This window comes from Porites lutea, chromosome 5 (assembly GCF_958299795.1).
Source record: "Porites lutea chromosome 5, jaPorLute2.1, whole genome shotgun sequence".
Classification (NCBI taxonomy): Eukaryota; Metazoa; Cnidaria; class Anthozoa; order Scleractinia; family Poritidae; genus Porites; species Porites lutea.
The window spans coordinates 6,880,228-6,902,417 of NC_133205.1; the positions used below are offsets into that span (position 1 = coordinate 6,880,228).

Below are 22,190 nucleotides of genomic sequence, written 5' to 3' on the forward strand. Positions count from 1 at the left end.
TATCGGTTAAGTCGTTCATGTAAGTCTGGTTTCTATTCCTTCATTTCGTATTCTTTATTATATATTTCATTATATGTTTATTTGCTTTTTTTTATTGCGGGCAACGTAGGTAGCGTGTTTTTAATAAGGTTGTATGACTCAAAAGATTTGATCGCCCGAGTATATCTTTCTCGCGCGTCCTGCACTTTTTAGGACAGCCGCTGACAAGGTGCTGGAGATGACACTGCATGATAAACAAAATAGAGACGCTCATACTTTCACTGAAATGCGAGAGAATGGACTAGAAGCCGCCTGAACAGTCGTTAATGAAACTAGTTGTAGCTTACATGTCCTGCGTACATGTAACCTAAACAGCGTCTTCTCTCCTATTCATTTATTTTCAGGAGACTTCGACATCAAAGAAGTTCTTAACTCCACCTACTTCTTCTGCTGAACAATGTCACAATGCTGATGTATGTGTTTGTGTACCTTTCCTCCGCGAAAGTAAAGCCCGTACGATTTTAATTCCTGAGATTGAAGGCGGAGAACCCCTGAGTTGGGAACTATCTCATTGGGAGTTTCACCCTTTTTACATGTAAGGTAATCTGGATTCCGGAATACGAGAAATTTTTCTTTGCGAAGTGCGAAATCCGGGATGTTTCTGCTTGTGAAATCTGGAATCCCGCTAATGATTAGAATGCGGAGACAAGGAATCCCGAATCCAGTACTTGGAGTCCAGAATCAAAGGAATGGCATGGGACGAGACTAAAGGAGGAGAAAAACAAACTCCTTCCCGCGCTCGTTTCGCGCTTCGCTCAAAATGCCGCGTTCGCCTCGCTTGGCTCATTAAGCGCCGTTATACAGGCTTCCACGCTAGTAAATAGACAACTGGATGCCTCATCCTGTTATGTACTAGCTGACGTCATTGTTTACATTTTTCGTCATTAGCAGATGACTTAGTCAAAGGCATTTGAAGAAGGCAGGGTAAAGTTTAAAAATTTGTGATGGTGGGTGGTGATTAGCAAAAAACGGCGATACAATCAAACCAGTGCGCCCACCATATTCGGAAGCCATATGGCCTTCAAAGCTATTAACACTACTAGTCCTGCATAGCTGCTGGATCCTTTTATAAAGGCTCGCGGAATATGCTGTGATAAGTTGTACATACGGCAAATACTTTACGAAAATGAAAGTTTGTAAATAAAAGTTTATTTGGCGGTAAACATATATGTAGGTACTTTGCACAGCTTTTTTAAATAGCTCATGCATTTCTCTTTAGGGTATTCAGCTGAAAATAACAAAAGGGGCTATTTACATGATAACATGGTATCATACCGGGACGAGAATTTCATCCGGTTCGAGAACCGTAATGATTCGTAGGGAACGATAGGGGCCAGCGAACAGTCTCGAGCGCCGTCGCTTTCAGGATTTAGTGATCGAGTGAATGCAATACGAACTACATTCTGGAAGGAAATTCACTCATGCATCATGTGAATAGCCCCTACCAAACAAAACACAATGACCAAAATACCCCAGCAAAAAATACTTGAAACACTCATTTCGTTTCTGTCAAGAAGACTCGTACGTCTTCAAAGAACTGGCCCTTCCTCTTTGCCTTTGCTTTAGCACTTTCACTGCCAAATGTGGCCAAAGGCAAATTTCGACCAAATTTCATTTTCTAAAATTTTGACAAACAAATAGCATCACGTGAAAGTACAGGCAGAGAGCTTTCATTTGAATGGTCACATCGTAGGAGTTCGTCCACAAACTCAAAAGTTGGAGTTACCTCACAAAACTCTATCAAACACTCTGGCAGTGAAAGGGTTCATTCCAAAAACCTCTGTTGTTAGTATTTTTAGTCAAGGGCCATGACCTCAAGTCAGACCAGGTAACTTTCAATCCTCAGACCTTTTTCACCGTTTATCTTACGATGATTAAAAGCACACTATAAACTCAGGGGTAATATGATTGAAAGAAAACTACAATATTGTCGTACATTTATATTGTTCTATAGTAATTATTACTCAAATCCGAAGGATCCCCGTGTGTTTACATCTACTGTTAGGACGAATTTTTTAAATACGGTTTCACTTTCTTTATCACGGCTTAATTTGTTTTGACTGTTTGTCCTCATTGTCCTTCCTCTTTCTGTTTTTTCTCGTCACTCTCTTTTCTTTCTTCCTCTTTTTCCTCTTTCTTTTCAACCTCTTCTTTGTTTTCCTCCTTTTTATCAGTGTCTTCTTTATCTTCTTTCTTTTCATCCTCTTCTTTGCTTTCTTCCTTCTTTTCAGTCTCTTCTTTATCTCCTTCGTTCTTTTTATCCTCCTCTTTCTCTTTACTATCCTCGTTTTCACTCTTGGTGTCTTTGTCCTCCTCTTCTTTGTTTTGCTGTTTGCTGTTGTAGAAATCACACACAAAAAAAATTGAACACTTAAAGATAAAACAAACGCTCTTTTGAGTCCATATGATTGACGTGTGTTATCGGGCAGTTGGACTATCAGAATCAATACATTATATACTTCTCACTGCATAGTTTAGAAAAGCTTGCTAGTGGCTTGTATTTTTTACACTACCCACATCAACAATTACCCCAACAATACCACCAATATGTACTTAAATACATACAAAGGATAGGATAACAACTGCTATGTGAAGAACACCTGCTGAAACTGCCACAAGGTAAAAGGAAATCTTACGAAGATGGAAACTTAAGAGTGAGTCTCCCTAAAACCGGTCCACTGAGTTTCGGGTCGGAAAATCAATTTCCTTTAAACTTTGCCCATGAATATATCTTAGTCCAAAAGTAATTGAAACCGCATTAGTTTTTGAAAATATTTCAAAATAACATTTTTCGGGAGGAAAATCACTTCAGCACTCGGCGGCCAAATTTTTGCAGTGACAAAGAGTAAAAATAGCGCATATTGCCGAGTTCACCACTTCAAAGTTTTGCACTTTCAACGATTTTTTTCACTTCCTAGGACTAAATTGGTCCTTAAATGATGTAATGGACACAATTTTGGTCCTTCAAAAACAACTCGTGTCTACTAAATATTTTTTGATTTATACCACTTTGCCGTACGCAGGAAATGACTCAAAAATGCATATTTTCATCCTAGCACTGTGCAAAATCCCCACATCTTCTAAACAAAATGTCTTTTCAGACCAACAAAGGGAATGTCCAAAAACATAGAAACATAAAAATATGTTGTGATTTTAACGATTTATCAGCACAGCTGATCGACGAAATATGCTTATTTTCTGTTATGAGTGTTTACAATACACGATGGAAGGTCTTAATGCAAACCCGAATAACACAATAATTCATCAAATGTATCAAGTATTTTAAACTTTTTGTGACTTTTGACACAATAGAACATCATGTAGGAAAGGAAAGCCTTTAAGCCGAACGCATTAATACTACAGGTGTACCTGTTTACAGCGCTTGATCCGATCGAGTCGTCTTCGCTGTGTACACAAAACTGATATCACATGATGGCGCCTGTCACGCATTCTTATATCGGGAATCGTTACGCCGCGAAAACACTTTTTGCTAGTCTGACTAAAATTGACCGGCAGGAAATTATCTTATCAATGGAGTAGTCTATTATATTTATTGCTGTTTTCGTTGACAAGCTACAAAATCAAGAATCATGCATGCATAAGAACCTATAGTGCGTTAACAACCCGGGGAGGGGGGGGGGGGGGGAGTTTGCTGGGTATGTATGTATGTATGTATGTGCCGCTGCCCTCTCAGAGCCCCTACCCCATTATAGTCTATTCTGTGGCCAATCAATTATAGACCCCATCTTAGCCACTTTTGGGCAAATATGTAATTTTTCGCGATCCCAAATTAGGAACTCTCTATTTTTATGAATTGACCCATTTTTTAGAATAAAGAACACTTCACCTTTCATCTACAGTTCAAACATTCTGGTACGTTTGCTAACCGTAAATATGAAGAACTGTCTTACCTCAAAAAATCCGAAAATGTGCGACCCCATTCTAGTAACTCTATTGAAAATGCGACCCCATTATAGTCAATCCAGTCGTGAAAATGCGACCCCATCAAGCGGCACATCCCCAGTAGCCTCTTATAAGGAAGTACCCCCCGGGATTAACAATAGTCTAGTGGCCTGCAAGCAAGCATCCCCCTTGTTATTATTCTAGAACAAATACTGTATCTGTATCATTATCGTCCCCAGGCTAAACCCGATACATTTGAAACCAAGATAGCCACCTGTTAGAGAATGTGCTTGATCCCGACGAATTTACGGAAAATTTAAGGACTTAGTAAAGAATTTAAGGACTGTGAAGTGGCATGGTGGTTTACCTCGTTTAGCGCTTTCGATTTCTTTCAAAATCGCTAATATATAGATTTAGACAGGGCTAAAAGCGCAGCTCTCGTTGATATACTTGAAGTTGTACTCCAGCAAAAAAGAAAATCGTGTGATGCTAACCTGCAACGGCAACGAGAATTGCAAAAACAAAACAAAACAACAACAACAACAACAACACCAATATGTCTAATTAGCGAACTTACCTTTCCGCCCTATCGGAGGGGGTAGGGTATACAACAAAGTGTTATACTGGGAGACTCCGCCCTGATCGTCCAACCCACCTTTTGTATACCATTTTTGAGCTGAAGAGGTGCCCCTTGAGGGGCAGAGGGCTGGCAACGCAGATCGCACACGAATGTTTACCAAAGTCGAGTGGCTCAAAAGTAAAAATTTAACGATTTTTTTCGCAATATTTTTCTAACAAAATCATTTGAAAAAAAAATAAAAGACTATACATACTAAGCGGACGATGAGGAACCTGGAGAAAGAAATGGCAGCGAAGCTATGGAAACAATTGCTGCCAAACGTCCTCTGATGTATGTGCGAGATGGCTCACAGAAATCACTCTTTTTCTTTCAAAAGCAATTTGCTTGGATTTCATTTGGCACAAGAACCTGGAAATCTGATCTTATTCAAAAGATAACTAAAATGGTTGTAGAGTGCTCTTGTGTAGTGAAAAAGATTGTTGGAAAAGACGCGAGAAGAAGTTAAAACGACTCTACCTCGGTGAGTTTGTACCCTGCCTATTATTACTCATTTTTCTTCCGCGGGCTCACTGTGAATTCACAACCTTTCAGGAAAATCGCTAGCTTAATATGTGCATTTCGGCAATAACAGGACAAGAATTTGAAAATATGGCACTATTAATAATTAACCACTTTCCGTAATAGAGAATGAGTATTAGCGAAGCTCTCGCGCGCGCGAAAAAAAAAATGGTAACCTGTAAGATGCGAGAAAATTTCGTAATCACGTGATCGTGCGTTCGACTGTTTCCCCCTACTACCATTACACTGACACCGATAACAGAGAAAGAGCTAGAGCGAAACTGACAAAACAAAACAAAAAGAAAAAAAAGAAAGCAGACGAAGTTCATTGCGGAAGAAAAAAACATAAAAAAAATTCAAAGCTGCGATGAGAAAATGACAAATGTTAGCGGCCAGCAAGGTTAAAATGAGCGGCAGTGAAACAAAAATGGAACATGGGAACATATACGATTTTTTCTCCATAAAACGTGCAACTAGGACGTTTCACGTACGTTGAAGTCGTGCAAAACAATGGCAAAGAAATGTACAAAAAAATGTGCTGCACGTGCAAACTTTTTTTTTTCGCTCTTAAGCCCTATTGATTTTTTATTGCATTTCTCGTTGCCGTCACCGGTTAGCATTATACGATTTTTATTAATTTTTTTTTTTCTGGGGTACAACTTTTAGTATATTAACGAGTCAGAGCGGCGCTTTTAGCCCTGGCTAAAACTACTAGTCGGAAACGGAAGGAATAGAGTCAAAATCGAAAGCCCTAAACGAGGTAAACCAGCACGCCAGTTTTAAATGCAGGGTTACCTAATTTCAAAGATACAGTATTTGTTCTAGGATAATAGTAAGGGGGATGTTTGCTTGTGGGCCACTAGACTGTTCACTGTCCCTTATCTTTCCGTAAAATCGTCCAGATGTGCGGACCTTCTTGGGTCCGCTGCCCCAAGAGTAGATTTCATAGTCATCCCCAGGCTAAACCGGGTACATTTTAAAACCAAGAAGGCCACCCTGTTAGAGAATGTGCTTGATACCGACGATTTACGGAAAAATAGAGGACTGCGAACAGTCTAGCGGACCTCCTGCTAGCAAGCACACTCCACCCCTATTCCTAACCCCACCCTGAGTCGGGAAGCTTGATAAGACCTGAAAACAGGTACTCGTCGGTTTAATACCACGGGCTACCAGAAATATCAAATATATTTAAAAAAATAATAAATAAAAACATAAAACAAAACAAAGTGAAAGCTCATAGCGACGACCAATTGTTTTATAAATCCTAACCTGAATGGATAGGAGCCTGTTCCTGGAAAACTAAAAAGTTGCTGTTGTTAATGCACTGGGCACTTATGCATGCATGATTCTTGATATTGTAGCTTGTCAACGAAAACAGCAATAAATATAATAGAATACTCTATTGATAAGATAATTTCCTGCCTGTCAATTTTAGTCAGACTAGCAAAAAGTGTTTTCGCGGCGTAACGATTCCAGATATAGGAATGCGTGACAGGCGCCATCATGTGATATCAGTTTTGTGTACACAGCGAAGACGATTCGATCGGATCAAGCGCTGTAAACAGGTACACCTGTAGTATTAATGCGTTCGGCTTAAAGGCTTTCCTTTCCTACATGATGTTCTATTGTGTCAAAAGTCACAAAAAGTTTAAAATACTTGATACATTTGATGAATTATTGTGTTATTCGGGCTTTGCATTAAGACCTTCCATCGTGTATTGTAAACACTCAAAACAGAAAATAAGCATATTTCGTCGATCAGCTGTGCTGATAAATCGTTAAAATCACAACATATTTTTATGTTTCTATGTTTTTGGACATTCCCTTTGTTGGTCTGTAAAGACATTTTGTTTAGAAGATGTGGGGATTTTGCACAGTGCTAGGATGAAAATATGCATTTTTGAGTCATTTCCTGCGTACGGCAAAGTGGGTGTAAATCAAAAAATATTTAGTAGACACGAGTTGTTTTTGAAAGACCAAAATTGTGTCCTTTACATCATTTAAGGACCAATTTAGTCCTAGGAAGTGAAAAAAATCGTTGAAAGTGCAAAACTTTGAAGTGGTGAACTCGGCAATTTGGGCTATTTTCACTCTTTGTCACTGCGAAAATTTGGCCGCCGAGTGCTGAAGTGATTTTCCTCCCGAAAAATGTTATTTTGAAATATTTTCAAAAACTAATGCGGTTTAAATTACTTTTGGACTAAGATATATTCATGGGCAAAGTTTAAAGGAAATTGATTTTCCGACCCGAAAGGCAGTGGACCGGTTTTAGGGAGACTCACTCTTAACATCGATCAAGGTACATGTAAGTATGTTTCTATGTTGGAAATATTTTACATGAATAATAAAACAATACTATATATCTTGGATACTGTTATCCACCTCAGCTGACCTGCATAATCCTTCACTGATAATTGCTAAATTCCTTCATATTACATATTATACAGACATTGTACTCACTATCTGTATTCTCATTGGCCAAGAACCTGCAGTTAACTTTGGAAATCCCGTTAACCAACAGATTAGTTAGTTATCTGGTAGCAGACTGAACTGACTAATCTGTAGGTTGCATGCACAATGCATGATTCCAAGAGCAATCAGTTGTGCAATGATGACATTATTTCCTTCAAAACAATGTATAATAAAACAGATCCAGTTTTTATGATACCCCGAAAAATAAAGGACACGGTAAGTATGAATAGTCTTGGGTGATAACACTTACAATACATAAACCTTGATAGACTGCGAGTGGTCATTCTTCTTTCCTCTATTGCCAGGCACAGCGAGCGAAAAAGTGAAATTATTCAAATTAATGGTAAAGGGAGGAGAGACTGGTAGGGTGCCCCCCACGCATGCTATTAACTTCCTTGACTCAAAAGAAAAATAAAGAGACTACTCGCAATCTACAACCTTGATTATTCTGGATAATTATCACAAAAACATCATCCAACAATTGTGTATAAATTACCCTTGATCTTGTTCAGGAGGACAAGCTTCGGTTTGGCATTCTTCTGTCTCCTTATCTGGTCCCAGGCCTTCACAGCCCCTCCCACCATTAGCGGGTGCAGGGTTGGTGCATTCTCTGGTTCTCTCATGAGTACCTCCCCCACAAGTTACTGTACACTCACTGTAGGATGACCACTCTGAGTAACCTCCATCAACTGTGAAATAATCAATGCTTCCACAGTGATTTTCTTACAAATAGTTATGTTGAGTCCCGGAACTCATCTTGTGAAAAATCATGGGTCCCAGTGCAGAACCAATGAGTCCCAGTTCAAAAAACAATGAATCCTAAATTGAAAATGCTTGGGCCTTTCTGCAACCAGACAGTTAATATGAAGACAGACTCCAAAACTCTTCACACTGTCTTTACATGTAGTACAGTTTACCAAAATAAAAAATATAGTCGTTCTATTTAAAGCACAAAAAAGACTAAAATAAATATGCATCGTTAAACAACAACCACAATAACAGCCACAGAAATCACATGAACAGGATATTCTACAAAAGCATCTTCTGATCTAGTGATCAATATTTGCGTTTTATGGGACGCATGCCATGAATCATTTGCATCTTTGGGGATTTTTACGCATCAAGGACACAGGACGCAGAGGTAACAAAATCACTGCTTCCAGGGTTATGCATTTTCAAAAGATGCCATTAAATTTTAACAACTGTTCTCTAACTGAAAATGTTTTTAAAAATCAAGCTTTTGACTGCCTGATCTGTGTTTTTAATGTACTCTTTCTAATTTTTTTTTATTCGCATGGATCTGTTCAAACATTTTGATAAGAAACTCTTGCTCATGTCTTCTTAACACTTGTTTTCTGCTAAATACAGTAGAATATATGGAGGAATGTGGCACTTACAGACCCTTGTGTTTTTTACTTTCTTCTTATTGTCAGTAACACTGCTCAATCAAACAGGGTTGTATGAAAAAAAAAAAAGATAAAGAAATGGCCGACAAGTGAAAAAGGTCTCGATTCACATGGCCCTAATTCAGTGGCCTTAGTTCCAATGAATCCACTGTAGCATAGTGGTAGAGTATTAAATTTGGACCAGACACTAGAAGACCAAAGGACTGGTTTGACTCCTGTTGGGAGAACTCAGATTCTTCTTACAAGCCAAACTGCAAAAACGTCTTTCTCAAGGTCTTAATTGTGACACAAATTCCTCTGATGAGTATCACGGGAAATGTGTAGGGAAAATTGTGAAGTGTGAATAATTATTAGGTTTATTAACCCTCTAAGTCCCAATGGTGACCAACATCAATTTTCTCCTAACAATATCCGTAGATTGTCAGGAGATTAGGTTATGAAAGTTAATAAAATGATCATCTAAGAGTAAATGCTTTGATCTTTTATCAAATTCTCAACACATTCTTTAAGGAAATATACAGAGATCAGTTTGGAGAATTTGTATGTGGATATTGCGGCTGAAAGGGTTAAGGGGTTGATCCAGGTTTGACTGTACTACTCACTCGGGCAAGGGTCCTTATGACAAGTTTGAGTCTCCACGTCAGGTCCCAGTTCTTGCTCAGCGCACGTCTTACCACCAAACTGAGGTTCAGGATTGTCACATTTGCGCTCTCTTTGCTGCACTCCTTCCCCGCAAGTTACTGAGCAATCTTTGAACTCACTCCACTGGCCATAGCCACCATTAACTGCAACCGTTACAATTAATAACATTGTCACTTTGAAAAAAATTCTTTACTTAAATCCTCAGAACTGCATGAAAACACCTACACCTCTAAAGATCAAAAGTATTACAAGCACGATAATCTCACCAGGACAACTATCCAATACACAGGCCTTGGTTTCAATGCTTGGTCCCAGTTCTAACTTGTCACAACTTTTGCCCCCAAACAATGGTTGAGGACTGTCACATCTGCGCTCACGTTGCTGCACACCCTCACCACAAGTCACTGAACATTCACCAAAGTCTGACCAAGGACTATAGCCACCATCAACTGTGTATGGTCATGTAGTTAGGTATAACATGTGCACTACCAGTGACATTACATAATTGTTATCATCACTTTAGGGCATAGTTATAAACTCTTTCAGTAATCTCTTAAATTTTGCATGACATTGATGAATGGTGACCCTGCCTTGTACACAATTATACATTGTAATCATGGCTCAAAACAGAAGCCTGTCTGGTTGTGTTAGCTTGTTGACTAATTTCTGTCAGGCATCTAATGATTTATGCTCGCACTTGCTCAATATATAGGCAAAGGCCCAGGTAAGTCATCTCTTAACTAAATCTTATACATTGCCAATGTAAACAATGGCCCAGGCTAGGAGCTGGACAGGCAAATTTTGAGCATTGCACACTGGAATAGTCAATTTTTTTCTATAGTCCCCAAAATAATGTTATTACAATCCAGTCTCCTAAACTTTGAAAGTCATCATAACAGCTGGTGGTGTCTTAATAAAGACCACCACAGCTCACTCTGGTATTTAAAGCACACTATAAGGCCTTGGCAAGGTTAGTATACCATTTTAAAACTTGGTTCAATTTTTAAATTATCTTTTATTTGTTTTTTTGAGCTTACTGGCTCATAGCTCCATGCATTCATCTGCATAAGAATGAATAACTGAATGAATGATGGTAGGGTCATTTTCTATTGTTCTCATGAGTGCAGTAACGAGACATTTGGGACAGCTTGCATCTTAAATTTATTCCAAACACAGCCTTTCTTAAAACTTCTTGCCTCCAAACCTTTTACCAGCCAACTCCATTTTCCTTGAAACACACAATCACATTTTGTATTTTAATTTTTTTATGCAGGCAGGGCAAGAATGTCAACTTACCAGGGCAAGGAAGAATGTTGCATTTAAATGTCTGGCTATCTTCTCCACTGCAGTCGAACCCCCCAAATCTTGGAGAGGGGTTGTCACATGTTCGTGTGCGGAATCTTGTGCCAGTACCACATGTTTTTGTGCACTCAGTAAACACTGTCCATTCAGAGTAACCTCCATTAACTAACAAAGCAGAAACCAACAACTACATGACTCCCTTTGATCTGGAAATGATGGCTGTTATAATATAACTGTCTAGTCTGCAAACTCAATGCTTCATAATTCAATAACCATACCAGAATTCCAGTAACCACACATTTTATGACAGTTAACAAAGCTTAAGAGTTTGTCTCAAACCGGAAGTGATTGCTGGGTGCAAATTTTTCCAGCTTCTAACAAGAAAAAGTTAGTAATATTACCCAACACTGCCAAAAAGGGTCCTTTAAAATTTATTTTTAATAAACTTATAAGGTTTGAAAATGGTGTATCAGAATCTAGCAAAGATATAGTTTCAGAAAGTCCTCTGCAAGATACTTAGTTAATTTAATGCAAATTTTAATTTGCATTAAATTAAGTAATTAATTTTACAGATATTAAAATATCTGTAAAATTTCCCCCAACTTTGCAGAGCTTCATCTTCCTTGGCTTTCCACATGAAAACCTGGCAAGGTGACTGCTTTTTGGCTGCTTTTTCTAGAAATTTGTTTTTAATGGACTTTTGCTCAAGTTACGTCCAATGTCAGAAGTTGACTATCTGAATACTATACGCAAGTTTACCTTATTTCTTTGTTTACCCTACATTAAAACTTGTGTATTATATATCGCCTCTAATCAAGAAAAATCTAATAAGTTACTTTTCAAGTACGACATTGACGCTATTTTCGACTACATTAAGTTTTTTTTTAACTTTCATAAAAGCTTATCCAGTTCAAGAAGGTTGATAGGCGAAACTTCTTCGGCCAAAATTTTAAGCCACATAATCTTAATACTTAGGCTGCAAATTTCTAACACACTTCAGCTCATGGTAGAGTAAAATCGACCTGGGCTGATCTTGTTTAGCCGGCAAGCTTAAATAATGCTTAAATGGCAAAAAAATTGTCTTATGATCACCTCCTCCCAGCTCAGCTGCCAATTCGCTCGTACCGTGTTTGTCTGTTCCAGTTTATTGGTTGTAAACGTGGCTTTGTACGCAATAATCATAATAATCACGAAAAGGGGAAACGAAAAGACTTACCTCGCAAAATATACCGCACAAAATTATGGGCCACAAAAACTGTAGCGGCTACTAAAGCTATAATTGTCAAAGTCTGTAACACATTTCGAGGCATGTTTGATTCAGCAGATCAATCTAATCTACAAACTCCAGCCGGCTAAAAGAAAATACAACCAAATAACTTTCTCTGTCAATGAATATATTACGACTCACCTCTAACATGTTTACGTGTTACATTTGATTTTCGGTTCCCTCAACAACGAAATGTTTGAAGAAAAAATCTGCGACTTTTAGCAGCCATGTTAGAATTGGAACAGCGACAACTTGGTTACAGTAACTCTCGTCCCTGCAGGTAATATGGGAGCTGGAGACTAATTTCTCTAACATGGAGCGGTTGCCAAGATGGGTACTATCAAAAGAGGAGTGAACTTGTTGGGTGCTGTGTTTTTTCGAAAACCATTCACTCTAAAAGGAAGCGTAAGATTTGTGTGCAGAAATATGTCAATGAAAGCTCTAGTAGTGGAGGAGTTTGGAGACTCTTCGAAGCTGAAGTATTCAGAGACGACAAAACCAGTCCCTGCGGAAGGCGAGGTAAGCATATAAAAGCTTTATAGATTTATATCATGTCATAAAATTAATGCCCAGCGAAAATCGATCGAAAGTAGCATGTCTAGCCTTGTGCTTACATGCAGCGATAATTAAGCTGGCGGCTCGAAAGTACTAGCCTCCTACGCAGACGTTCTTTGGGCTTCGTCACGTGTTCCTTCCCCACGAAATTTGGGAGGATTGCGTGACGAAGCAAAGAACGTCAGCGTTGGTACTGGCCATATTTTTACAGGTCTAAGTGCGTGATAGGAAACAGAATGGGAGGCAGTTTAGGAGTAGTCAGGTACAGAAGCAAGCAAATTTTAAAATGCACATGGGGTCTTCTCTTTTTACTTCACTCTGTCCTGGTTGCCTGGTCGTTTCATTACACAATCCTACAGTGTTAAATCTATGCGGTATGATGGCACTTGTAGCTTTTTTCTCCTTGCTTATTCGTGTGTGCCTTGAATTGACATTAGTCAAATGAGGCCGAAATGGGACCAGGGACCTGGAAACTGCTAAACTGAGAGGGAAAGATCTCACTGGGGGCCAAAATCACCCCTTAAAGGTGTCATGATCATTTAGGCTAGTGTTAGGGTGATTGGCTGGTTTTGCACTGCACATCTCTTACTGTGCATAACAAAATGGCTGCCGTGAAAAACGCTGCATGTGGTTGTTGCCAAAGGGTCCTAAACAGCCGTATTTGTCAGCATTGTGACGTGAAAACGAGCATGGTGACCGGGCCCTCTTTTTATTACTTTTTTATCATCTTCTTGACTTGTTACACCAGTGTTCCATGTTTCATCTACGATCTTTGTTAGGTTCTACTAAGGAATCACCTCAAATGATGGGTTTTTAAGAAAACAATGGCCTAGAAAATGAAGATCTACCACCCATTAAACGAGGTAGAAAATAACAACCTGTTAATTTCATGATCCTAGGCATTAATTGCCAGCAGGCTTTTCCCCTTTCTGATCTGCCTAGCACTTGGTTTCACTGTATTTTTTTTTGTATAATTTGTTCTAGGTTCTAGTGAATAATCAGATATGTGGCCTTAACTACCTAGATGTCATTATAAGAAAGGGAGCAATTCCCCTAGGGAGACTGGGATCTAAGTTTCCTGCCACCATGGGGGTAGAGGCTGCTGGAATAGTGGAAAAGATTGGTGATAAAGTGGATGGTGTAGCTGTTGGAGAAAGAGTAGCATATGTAGTTATTGGATCCGGTGAGTATTTTATGTTTACACAGAGCTTTGCACATCTCATGGAAATTGTACAGATAGGATACCGGTACTTAACATGGCCATTGCATACAACATTTCTCTTCAAGAGTTGAAAAAAACAAAGGATCTCAAGTGATTGCACCAAACAAGTGAGATATTTTTCAACTTAAGAAGAGAAAATCCTCGGAAGATGGAGGGACTGTATTTAACCCATGTGTAGTTATAGGGATTCAATTTATGGCTTGAAACCCAGTTAAGGCCAGTAAACAAAGCTCTGTCTGGCAGCATGTCCTTATATTGGTCAAATAAGCAAGCAACCCCCTATTAAGGGGTACAGTGAAGAAATATTAAAAGTATTTGAATTATTTATTGCTCTGACAAAGTATGAGAATTTCCTATCTTTTTCTGTCAGAATGTGATGATTGTGATGTCAGAATGTGATGAAATACTGGAGACTAACCAAAATAACTTATGGGCCATCATGTCAGAAACTGTAAAATGTTGAGTTAATGGTGGTGTTTGAAGTTAATTTCCCTAAATTAAGTTATGCTTATAAAATTGTGTGGTTCCAGAAAATATCCATACCCCCACCACGGAAGACACTTTGATTTGCACCCCCCCACCCCCCAGGATTTTCCGTTCCAGGGGGTCTTGTGTGTCATGTGTGTCATGCATGTCAAGGAAGCGAAAAGGGATACTCAGTGAACAGAAGTGAAAGCACTTTAATGTCGGTCGGACGAAGACGAGACGAAGAGAAGACTCCAGTTATGTCCGCCATTTTCAATCGTTTTCGACTTCGTTCCAAAGACACATCGTTCTTCTGGAGATTGTAGCGCTAGCGAACTCAAAGAAAAACAGAAACATTAAAGCTAATGATGTTAACCTCATGTCAATGGCCAGGAGTACCGACTTTTTTTCAAAACAACGTACGTAGGTATGTTTTTGTGCTTGAGATCGATCGTACGTTGCTTTCAATGTTTTGTACATGGTCTGTCACCCCTTGGAAAATAGTTTCCCATGAACCCCCCATACCCCTCGGAAATTACTGCCATTGAACCCCCCCTCCCCCTCGGAATTTCCAATGGTCTTCCGTGGGGGGGGGGGGGGGTATGGATATTTTCTGGAACCACACATTATGATTTTGTTTTGTTTTGTACAAAAGGGAAGTGCTATTTGAATATTTTTTGCCTAACCAGGAGCACATGCGGACTATTCTAAGGTTCCTTCTTCAAGGATAGTAAAAATTCCACCTGAGATAACTTTGGAACAGGCAGCCACTGCCATGATACAAGGGATGACTGCACACTACCTTGTGCACACAACAGGGAGAGTGAAGCCTGGAGACAAGGTCCTGGTGCATGCAGCTGCTGGAGGGACTGGGTCTCTAGTGTGCCAAGTTGCCAAAAATGCTGGTAATTATTTGGGATATTGAAGTCTGAAATTATGCTCAGAAATCGCAACGGCATATTTTCTTCAAAGTCTTATTTGTAACTTTTAAAAAGCTTACTTGCTTTTGAAGCAGACATAAGTGCCTTTCAGGGCATAATTCTTGCATTAACTGTGAATTATTTTTTGTGGCTACAATAGTGCGCGCACTCTGATTGGCTGTGGAGTGGGCAAAATTTTCTTGTAATGACCAGGCATTAGGGCATGAAAATTTTCTTGGCTCAATGGTTCTTTTGAGTTGTGAGTAAAAGCTACAAGTGCGAGGGCAAAAACAACAAAAACTACCAACAAATAAAACTATCTTTTCAATAACTGAAAGAAAAATAACGCATCAGCCTTGATGTACTGACCTTGCTATCGCTTAGTCAATACATCAAGGCCTCGGTCTGAAATTTCCATTTAATGACCTCACTCATGGTTAATTAGTGGTATATCATGAATCCTCAAATAATTTTTATTTACTAAAAGTTTTATGTGCAACTTGGCATATCTGCGCTTAAAAATTACACTTGATCATCTTTTCTCCAAAAGACACATTCTTTTGTGTATTATTTTCACAAAAAACACTTTTCCTTCAAGACATGAGACCTAGTAATTACCCAGGGAAAACATTTGAGAGAGGAAGAAAAGCAAAACTTTAAAGTCGAGTCTACTCTCCCCTTGGAATTTTGCTTTTTCTGAGTGCCTGAAACCCAAAAGCTGTATTTTTGCCGCTGGTTAAATGAACAAAGAATAGAAAATAATAGATAAGAAAGCATCTATAGTGTGGTATCAGTAAATAGAAAAAGATTTCAAGCATAAGCTACACTATGAGATCTGCAAAAGTAAAATAATGCAACGAAATCCGTGCCTGGTTCTGTAATTATTTCTGCAGGAGCCTTTGTGATTGGAACAACCAGTACAGAGGCCAAAGCAGCAAAGGTGAGGGAGTCTGGGGCTGATGAGGTCATCCTTTACTCACAAAAAGATTTTGTGGAAGAAGTGAACAGGATAACTGATGGAAAAGGAGTAAATGTTATTTATGATGGCATTGGGAAAACAACCCTCCACAAAGGTATATTAACAGTAGTTCTATCTTAAAACACCTTATGAAAGTTTGCTCCATTGAGTTCTTTTAACTATAACCTACCCTTGATGCCAGACGTGTTCACGCTCACCAGTGATGAGAACCGTAAAGAGCAAGGTGCTGAAGAGCTGGTTGGTGACTGACTCTCATGGCTTTGCTGATCAATATTCCGTCGCCCTCAAAGAGAAAAAAACCCTCTTGCACCCAGGGTATTTCAACTTCCCTATCCCAATGTTGTTTCAATCACGCAAGTGTAAAACCAACTTTCATTTTAGAACAGGGGAGCGGGACGTTTCGAGCAGTTCAATGACGAGACTTGTGGTCTCTTTTCTGTAAATTAGGTTTATGTCCTCCTTTTTTCTCCACCAAAGCCTTCTGTAGATGTCCTACTTTGTCCAGAAGCCTGTAGGAGACTCTTGCAAAGGTGAAAGTCAAAGAACTAACATAGGCCGAATACTCCAGATGATCAGCGCTATTGTGGGAATTTCCATGGCTGAATTACAGTGGGAAATATGGAGTATTCAAGGTCACCGGCTATACACCTAACTACGAAAAATGGTCTGCAACTGGCTTTCGACTTTCGACTTTCGACCGCGAAAAATCGTCTGGCTGGTGGTTTTTCGCAATTTCAGCTGCGTAAATTTGGTAAAATCCGCAACTGGATTTCGAATTAGTCTTCAGGATGACCAAAAAAAAATGCGAAAATCCCAAGTATCGTGAAAAATCGCCCACCCTTGATTTCCCCCAATTCGCGCAAATTTTGCAAATGAGAGAGAGAAGAGCGGAAAATCGCAATGAATACGAAAATTCGCCAACCTGGCAGTTTTAGCGATTTTTCGTGTGCTTGCAAAAAATTTTTGCAGCTGTGTGCAAACCTGGACATAATATTGTATCAAAATATCAATAACAAGACGCTACGGAGCTAGCGTACACTTCGGCGTCGTGGTTGTGGAACTAATTAATTGTAAATGCGGAGGAATAGTAAGAAATCAAATATGGTAAGAGTAAGGTGTAAAATTATGGGATTTGTCGGGATATTCTGAAAAGAGCAACATCCAGGAGGCCTACTTGCCAAAAACTAGCATTTCAGGACAAATTGTCTCCGCGATATTAGCCCAGTTTAATATGCTCTGATGGCTCCATACAAATCCTTCTAAAAAACAATTCTCTATTTTTCTTAGTCACATCAGGCTTCAAAAACAGCATAGCAGTCTCATGTACTGATTAAAGATATGTGAGGCATGGGTAAGGAGTCAATTACGTTGAGCATGGAATTGGCTAAAACTCAAAGTCACGAGTTCGAATGTTTTGAGGACAATTATTCACTGACTATCAGCACGCAGGGATGTCGGATTAACACAAGGAAGTTTAACACCAAAGGAACATAGCCTTTACAGAGCTTTAAAACACACCATCCACCAACACAAACTTGACTTGCACTTTGAGTAAAACTAAACAGCCTCTACCAATAATAACAAACTCTCACTTGAACTTCAAATATATTACGGCTTCCGCGAACTTGTAAACACAGAACTTGAAAATCGACCTTCGTCACACTTGACTAAACACAGCAGTCCAACTCGTGGGAAAAAAACTTAGTTCGTCAAAAGAACTCGCTTGGAACTTGTATACCGTTTGACATAAGGTTCTAGAAAATACATCGCCTTGCCATAAGGATCAGTTTGCCGTTTCATATATTTTTTACTCCCTTATATAAGCCATATAGTTATGAGCCGCTCCAAAGGGTATGGTTCTTTGCGCCGTTTTGGTCTGAACTGAAACGGGTATAGACTTTGCCCATTTTAGTCTAGAATCGGGTATGGGTTTAGAGGAAACTGCGAGAATGTATGAAAGTGTTTGCCGTTTTAATTCCAAAAGAATAAGAAAGAAAGAAATATTTTTTCGTTGGTGTTCTAGTCTAAGTAATGATGGCATAATTTGTTACCAGCTTGGTCTGAAAACGGGTATGGATTTTAGAGGCCAGGTCGGAAAGTGGGTGTCAATAATAACATGCATATTTTGGTCTGAACTAGTGTCAGGGTTTGGATACATACATGTATACCCCCACCAGGAATTCCCAGGAATACCCCCGTCCCCGGGTCACGAGGATATTGCTGTTTTAGGTCAATTCTGTGCTGAAGTCATGGGTCATTTTACGTTTCTGTGAAACTGCCCACTTACCCCTCCCCTAAGCCAACATTTTGCCCTAAGTAAGAACTAGGTGTTAATGTTGGTTTAGGGGAGGGGTAGGTGGGCAGTTTCCCAGAAACGTAAAATGATCCGAAGTAAATGCTAGTGAATACTGCTAGTGCCTTTCCCCATACACAAAATGCTCCTGTAGAGTTATGAAGGCGACATCAAACAAATAATTTCATCACATAACACCAACCATAACAACTTTTTTGACTTTGCAAGCACAGCTTTTTCAAATTTCAATCTATGTCCATCCTTGCCATTCTTTATAACAGCCGACAGGAAACAGTTTGAATGCCTAAATATAGTCTTGGATAACAAGGCTGAATCATTATTTTTTAAATTCAACTGATGCGAAAAAAGTTCTAGCTTTTCAAAAAGATATATAGCAAATAGCGTGACATAACCCCTTTAACCTTTTAAGCCCGAACATCAACGTGCATCTTCTCCACACTGTTCTTCATTCATTCCTTATAGTACCGCTTGAGAGAATTTGTTCTAACATCACAACATTTCATCTTTGGTGATCATTTAATTAATTCTCATGACCTGTCTGTTTGATCAAGCAGTGTGATTGTTGGGAGAAATTGGATATGGGTCACTATAAACTTGTTATATATATGTACGTGTTTTAGGTTTCAATTGCTTGGCTGTCCAAGGAATCATGGCATCCTATGGCGTGGTATCGGGAACTCCTGAGCCGGTGGAGATCAGTACCCTCGCAAAAGGATCCTTCTCCGTATGCCGACCCTCCTTGTTCCATCATATTGCCACAGACGAAGATTTGAAGTGGCGAAGTTCCGAAGTGTTTGACTGGATTAAGGAGGGCAAAGTTAAGTTTGGCGACTTCACAGTGTTTCCTCTGTCGGATGGAAGGAAAGCTTATGAGTTGTTGGAAAGTGGAAAGTCCACAGGGAAAATATTGATGAAGCCGTAAAGTTCGCATTCATTCTTTCCCACGACTGCCCGAGCTCTTCGAAGAATAATTCCATCTATTTTGTAACATAGTAAGAGCCAAATGGTACCATGCGAAAATTCTGCTGAAAACGTTTCAACTGATTCGCAAGTTACACAGTAAAAGTTGTAAACTGGCCTAATACGTGGGCGAAACGACTTTTATGTGGGCGAACAGGACGTTGGCGAGACGTCCGTAAACCTATAATCAAACTCTGTCACGAGCTTAAAGAGAATAAATAAAGCAAGAAATATGTAGATTTCGATACCAGTAATGAGAGAAGCTTTGAAAAAGTTATAGTTAGTTGGCAGTATAGTCAATAATTTCATAGGCAGCGAATACAGCCGCCCCTCATTGCTTCCCATCGCCAAGGCTATTCGCGAAAGACGAGAACTCAAAACGTTGCGGGAAGCCATGACGGAGAAGCGGCTGTATTCGCAGGCTAATAAAGTAGTAATGTCAGATCTTGATAAACTAAGGAAATAATTTGTTTCCTTTTGGCAAGATCGGGAGTCCATTCCTCCCGCTAAAAATATATTTTGAAGGCATTTTAGCCCAGCCTCAGCGCGTGAAGCGCGCGTAGCGGAGCCCCATAGCTAAGAGAAAATGGGAAATGGGGAATCCAAGACATGAAGCTTGCGTTTGTCTTTGTAAAACGTTAGCCAGTTCGCCTAGAGGCAGCCAATGGAGTTTTCTCCAGTGTTAAAAAAGGTCTTGAAATTCCTTTTGTTTGACTGACTAAAAAAGAACTTTGAAAAATATAGTTTTAAGGATGTGCTTTTATCTTAGTCACGCTTTTTAAAAAGAGCCATTACTTGTTTACACATTACTGTTCCATTCTGGGCCCAATAGAAGAAAACATAATAAACTTATGGCGAATACAAAAGTCAGTCAGATTTTCCTTTAAGGTCTTTTTTAAGTTTCACATTTAATTGGGGAGCTTTAGCAACAACGACGGCAACAGCAACTAGATCGTCAAAAAGCAATAGGTTTGTTAATCAAAACAACAATTTTGCACGTTTATCACCCTTTTTTGTACATTCCTTCGTCATCACTACATGACTTCGACGTCAAAATGCCTGATTGCATGTTTTATGGAGGACGTAAACAAGCGACGACGAATTTTTCTCTCTCTTTATAAACTTGAGTGCGGTCCTTAAGGAATCAACTCCTGGAAAATTCGCCTACATTTGACATTTTCTCTAATTGGCATAAACGCGACAAAGTTTGACAAAACGCGAATTCATTTTAAAAGTGACGTTTTCGCTGCCGTCGCCGTCGTCGATGCCAAAGCTCCATTTTGACTCTAGAAATTGTAATAACAACAACAACAATTTATTGTACCCAAAGCAGAATATTATAGTTATTTACAAGATGTTAAATTAATCAATTAACTTAAAAGGGGTACTGACTTCCTGAAATGACTAATAAGTTAAAAATGCCAAGAAGCCAGATTCAGTAAGATAATTTAGATAAGTTTATTGTGCGGGGTACAGTAGGGCAGCTGATAAACATCCTACTTTTCCAAGTAACTCAGGTACATAAACAGAAATTGGCTTACAATAAGAGCCTCAGTTGGAAGATACTAAGACCGTCGTTAAGTTGTAATACGGAAATAAACATAGTTAGGCATGGTCCGAAAATTAAAAAAATTTTAATTGATTATACGGGTTTTTTATCTTCGGATCTCCTGTGGCGCGTTGAAAAGTATGTTTTTCCCCTGTTTCCATCATCACACTTGGAGCATAAAGAAAAAGAAGAAAACACCTTTAACTATCTGTGATGAAGTACGGGCTGATAGCTTTTCTAACCGTAACCACTCTGGAGCTAACTAAAGGGAAGAGAAATTCCCTTGCTATTACACAGGCTGGAAAGAAAGACCACGACACCAGGTACCAATATTTAATTTATACTTAACTGATAACTTTTAACCGTTTTAGTTCATTTATCTGATACAAGTTTTATCTGCCAGACAAACTCCTTATTCAAACTCTTACATTACCTTTGATTGACCTTTGGTGTCACATTTTCCAGCTATATATCAATCTAAGTACCAACTCCAGCCAGCAAATGGAATATGCACCCAAGTTACTTTCTCTGTCAATAAATTTACATTAGTTTTTCGGTTCCTTCAACAGCGTATTATATGTGGTTCAATTATTTTATCCTCGGTTTACATTTTATTTTGTTATGTTTTTGGGTATGGAAATGTAAGATAACGAGTTTGAAACAAAGGAAAATCAAATTTAAACCACAGATAAAATTGAACCACAATGAAAAGTTTGAAGCAAATCTGATAAAGCAGTGTTAACCAGTGAGATCACAGGCATCCCAGGCTTTCCACATCCTCTTCTACGCCAAATTATGATGATTTGTGTGGGAATTTATCGTAACTTCGATCACAACAGTTAAAATTCACATTAATGGTCCATCTCTTCATCAGATATGTGCATTTTGATGTCTGTTTATGTGCATTTTAACCGTTTTAAAGAACTAACCATAAATTCCCATGTGAGCCTGGCTGTCCTGTGACTACATTCCCCATACTAAAGAGACTGGAGACTAATACAGTCGTGCTTAAAAAAAAACATGGAGGATTTAGCTAAGGCGGGTCCACTGCGTCTGT

The 22,190-nt window shown here is 39.1% G+C and overlaps 3 protein-coding genes across 4 annotated transcripts in view; 2 read left to right on the forward strand and 1 right to left on the reverse strand.

The window, feature by feature from the left end:
- The window catches only part of LOC140936358 (DNA-directed RNA polymerase, mitochondrial-like), a 17,305-nt gene extending 16,103 nt beyond the window's left edge, over window positions 1–1,202 (forward strand). Inside the window, exon 16 of the mRNA XM_073385824.1 lies at window positions 384–1,202. Within this exon, the coding sequence (XP_073241925.1) occupies window positions 384–433 (50 nt within the window). The 3' untranslated portion in view covers window positions 434–1,202. The remainder of the gene's footprint in view (window positions 1–383) is intronic.
- LOC140936359 (coadhesin-like) lies at window positions 1,169–12,304 on the reverse strand. 2 transcript variants are annotated; one of them, XM_073385825.1, is made up of 6 exons: window positions 12,119–12,304; window positions 10,897–11,067; window positions 9,867–10,049; window positions 9,561–9,743; window positions 8,049–8,241; window positions 1,169–2,374 (listed from the first exon to the last, which is right to left on the reverse strand). In XM_073385825.1, the coding sequence occupies exons 1-6, from the start codon at window positions 12,210–12,212 to the stop codon at window positions 2,110–2,112; spliced, it is 1,089 nt and encodes a 362-aa protein (XP_073241926.1). In that variant the 5' UTR covers window positions 12,213–12,304; the 3' UTR covers window positions 1,169–2,109. The 2 variants fall into 2 exon arrangements, with proteins under 2 accessions (XP_073241926.1, XP_073241927.1); XM_073385826.1 differs by lacking the exon at window positions 9,867–10,049.
- Window positions 12,305–12,499: 195 nt separating this feature from the next.
- LOC140937352 (quinone oxidoreductase 1-like) lies at window positions 12,500–20,324 on the forward strand. The gene is made up of 5 exons (XM_073386907.1): window positions 12,500–12,688; window positions 13,709–13,907; window positions 15,101–15,316; window positions 16,225–16,404; window positions 19,245–20,324. The coding sequence occupies exons 1-5, from the start codon at window positions 12,500–12,502 to the stop codon at window positions 19,544–19,546; spliced, it is 1,086 nt and encodes a 361-aa protein (XP_073243008.1). The 3' UTR covers window positions 19,547–20,324.
- Window positions 20,325–22,190: the final 1,866 nt, after the last annotated feature.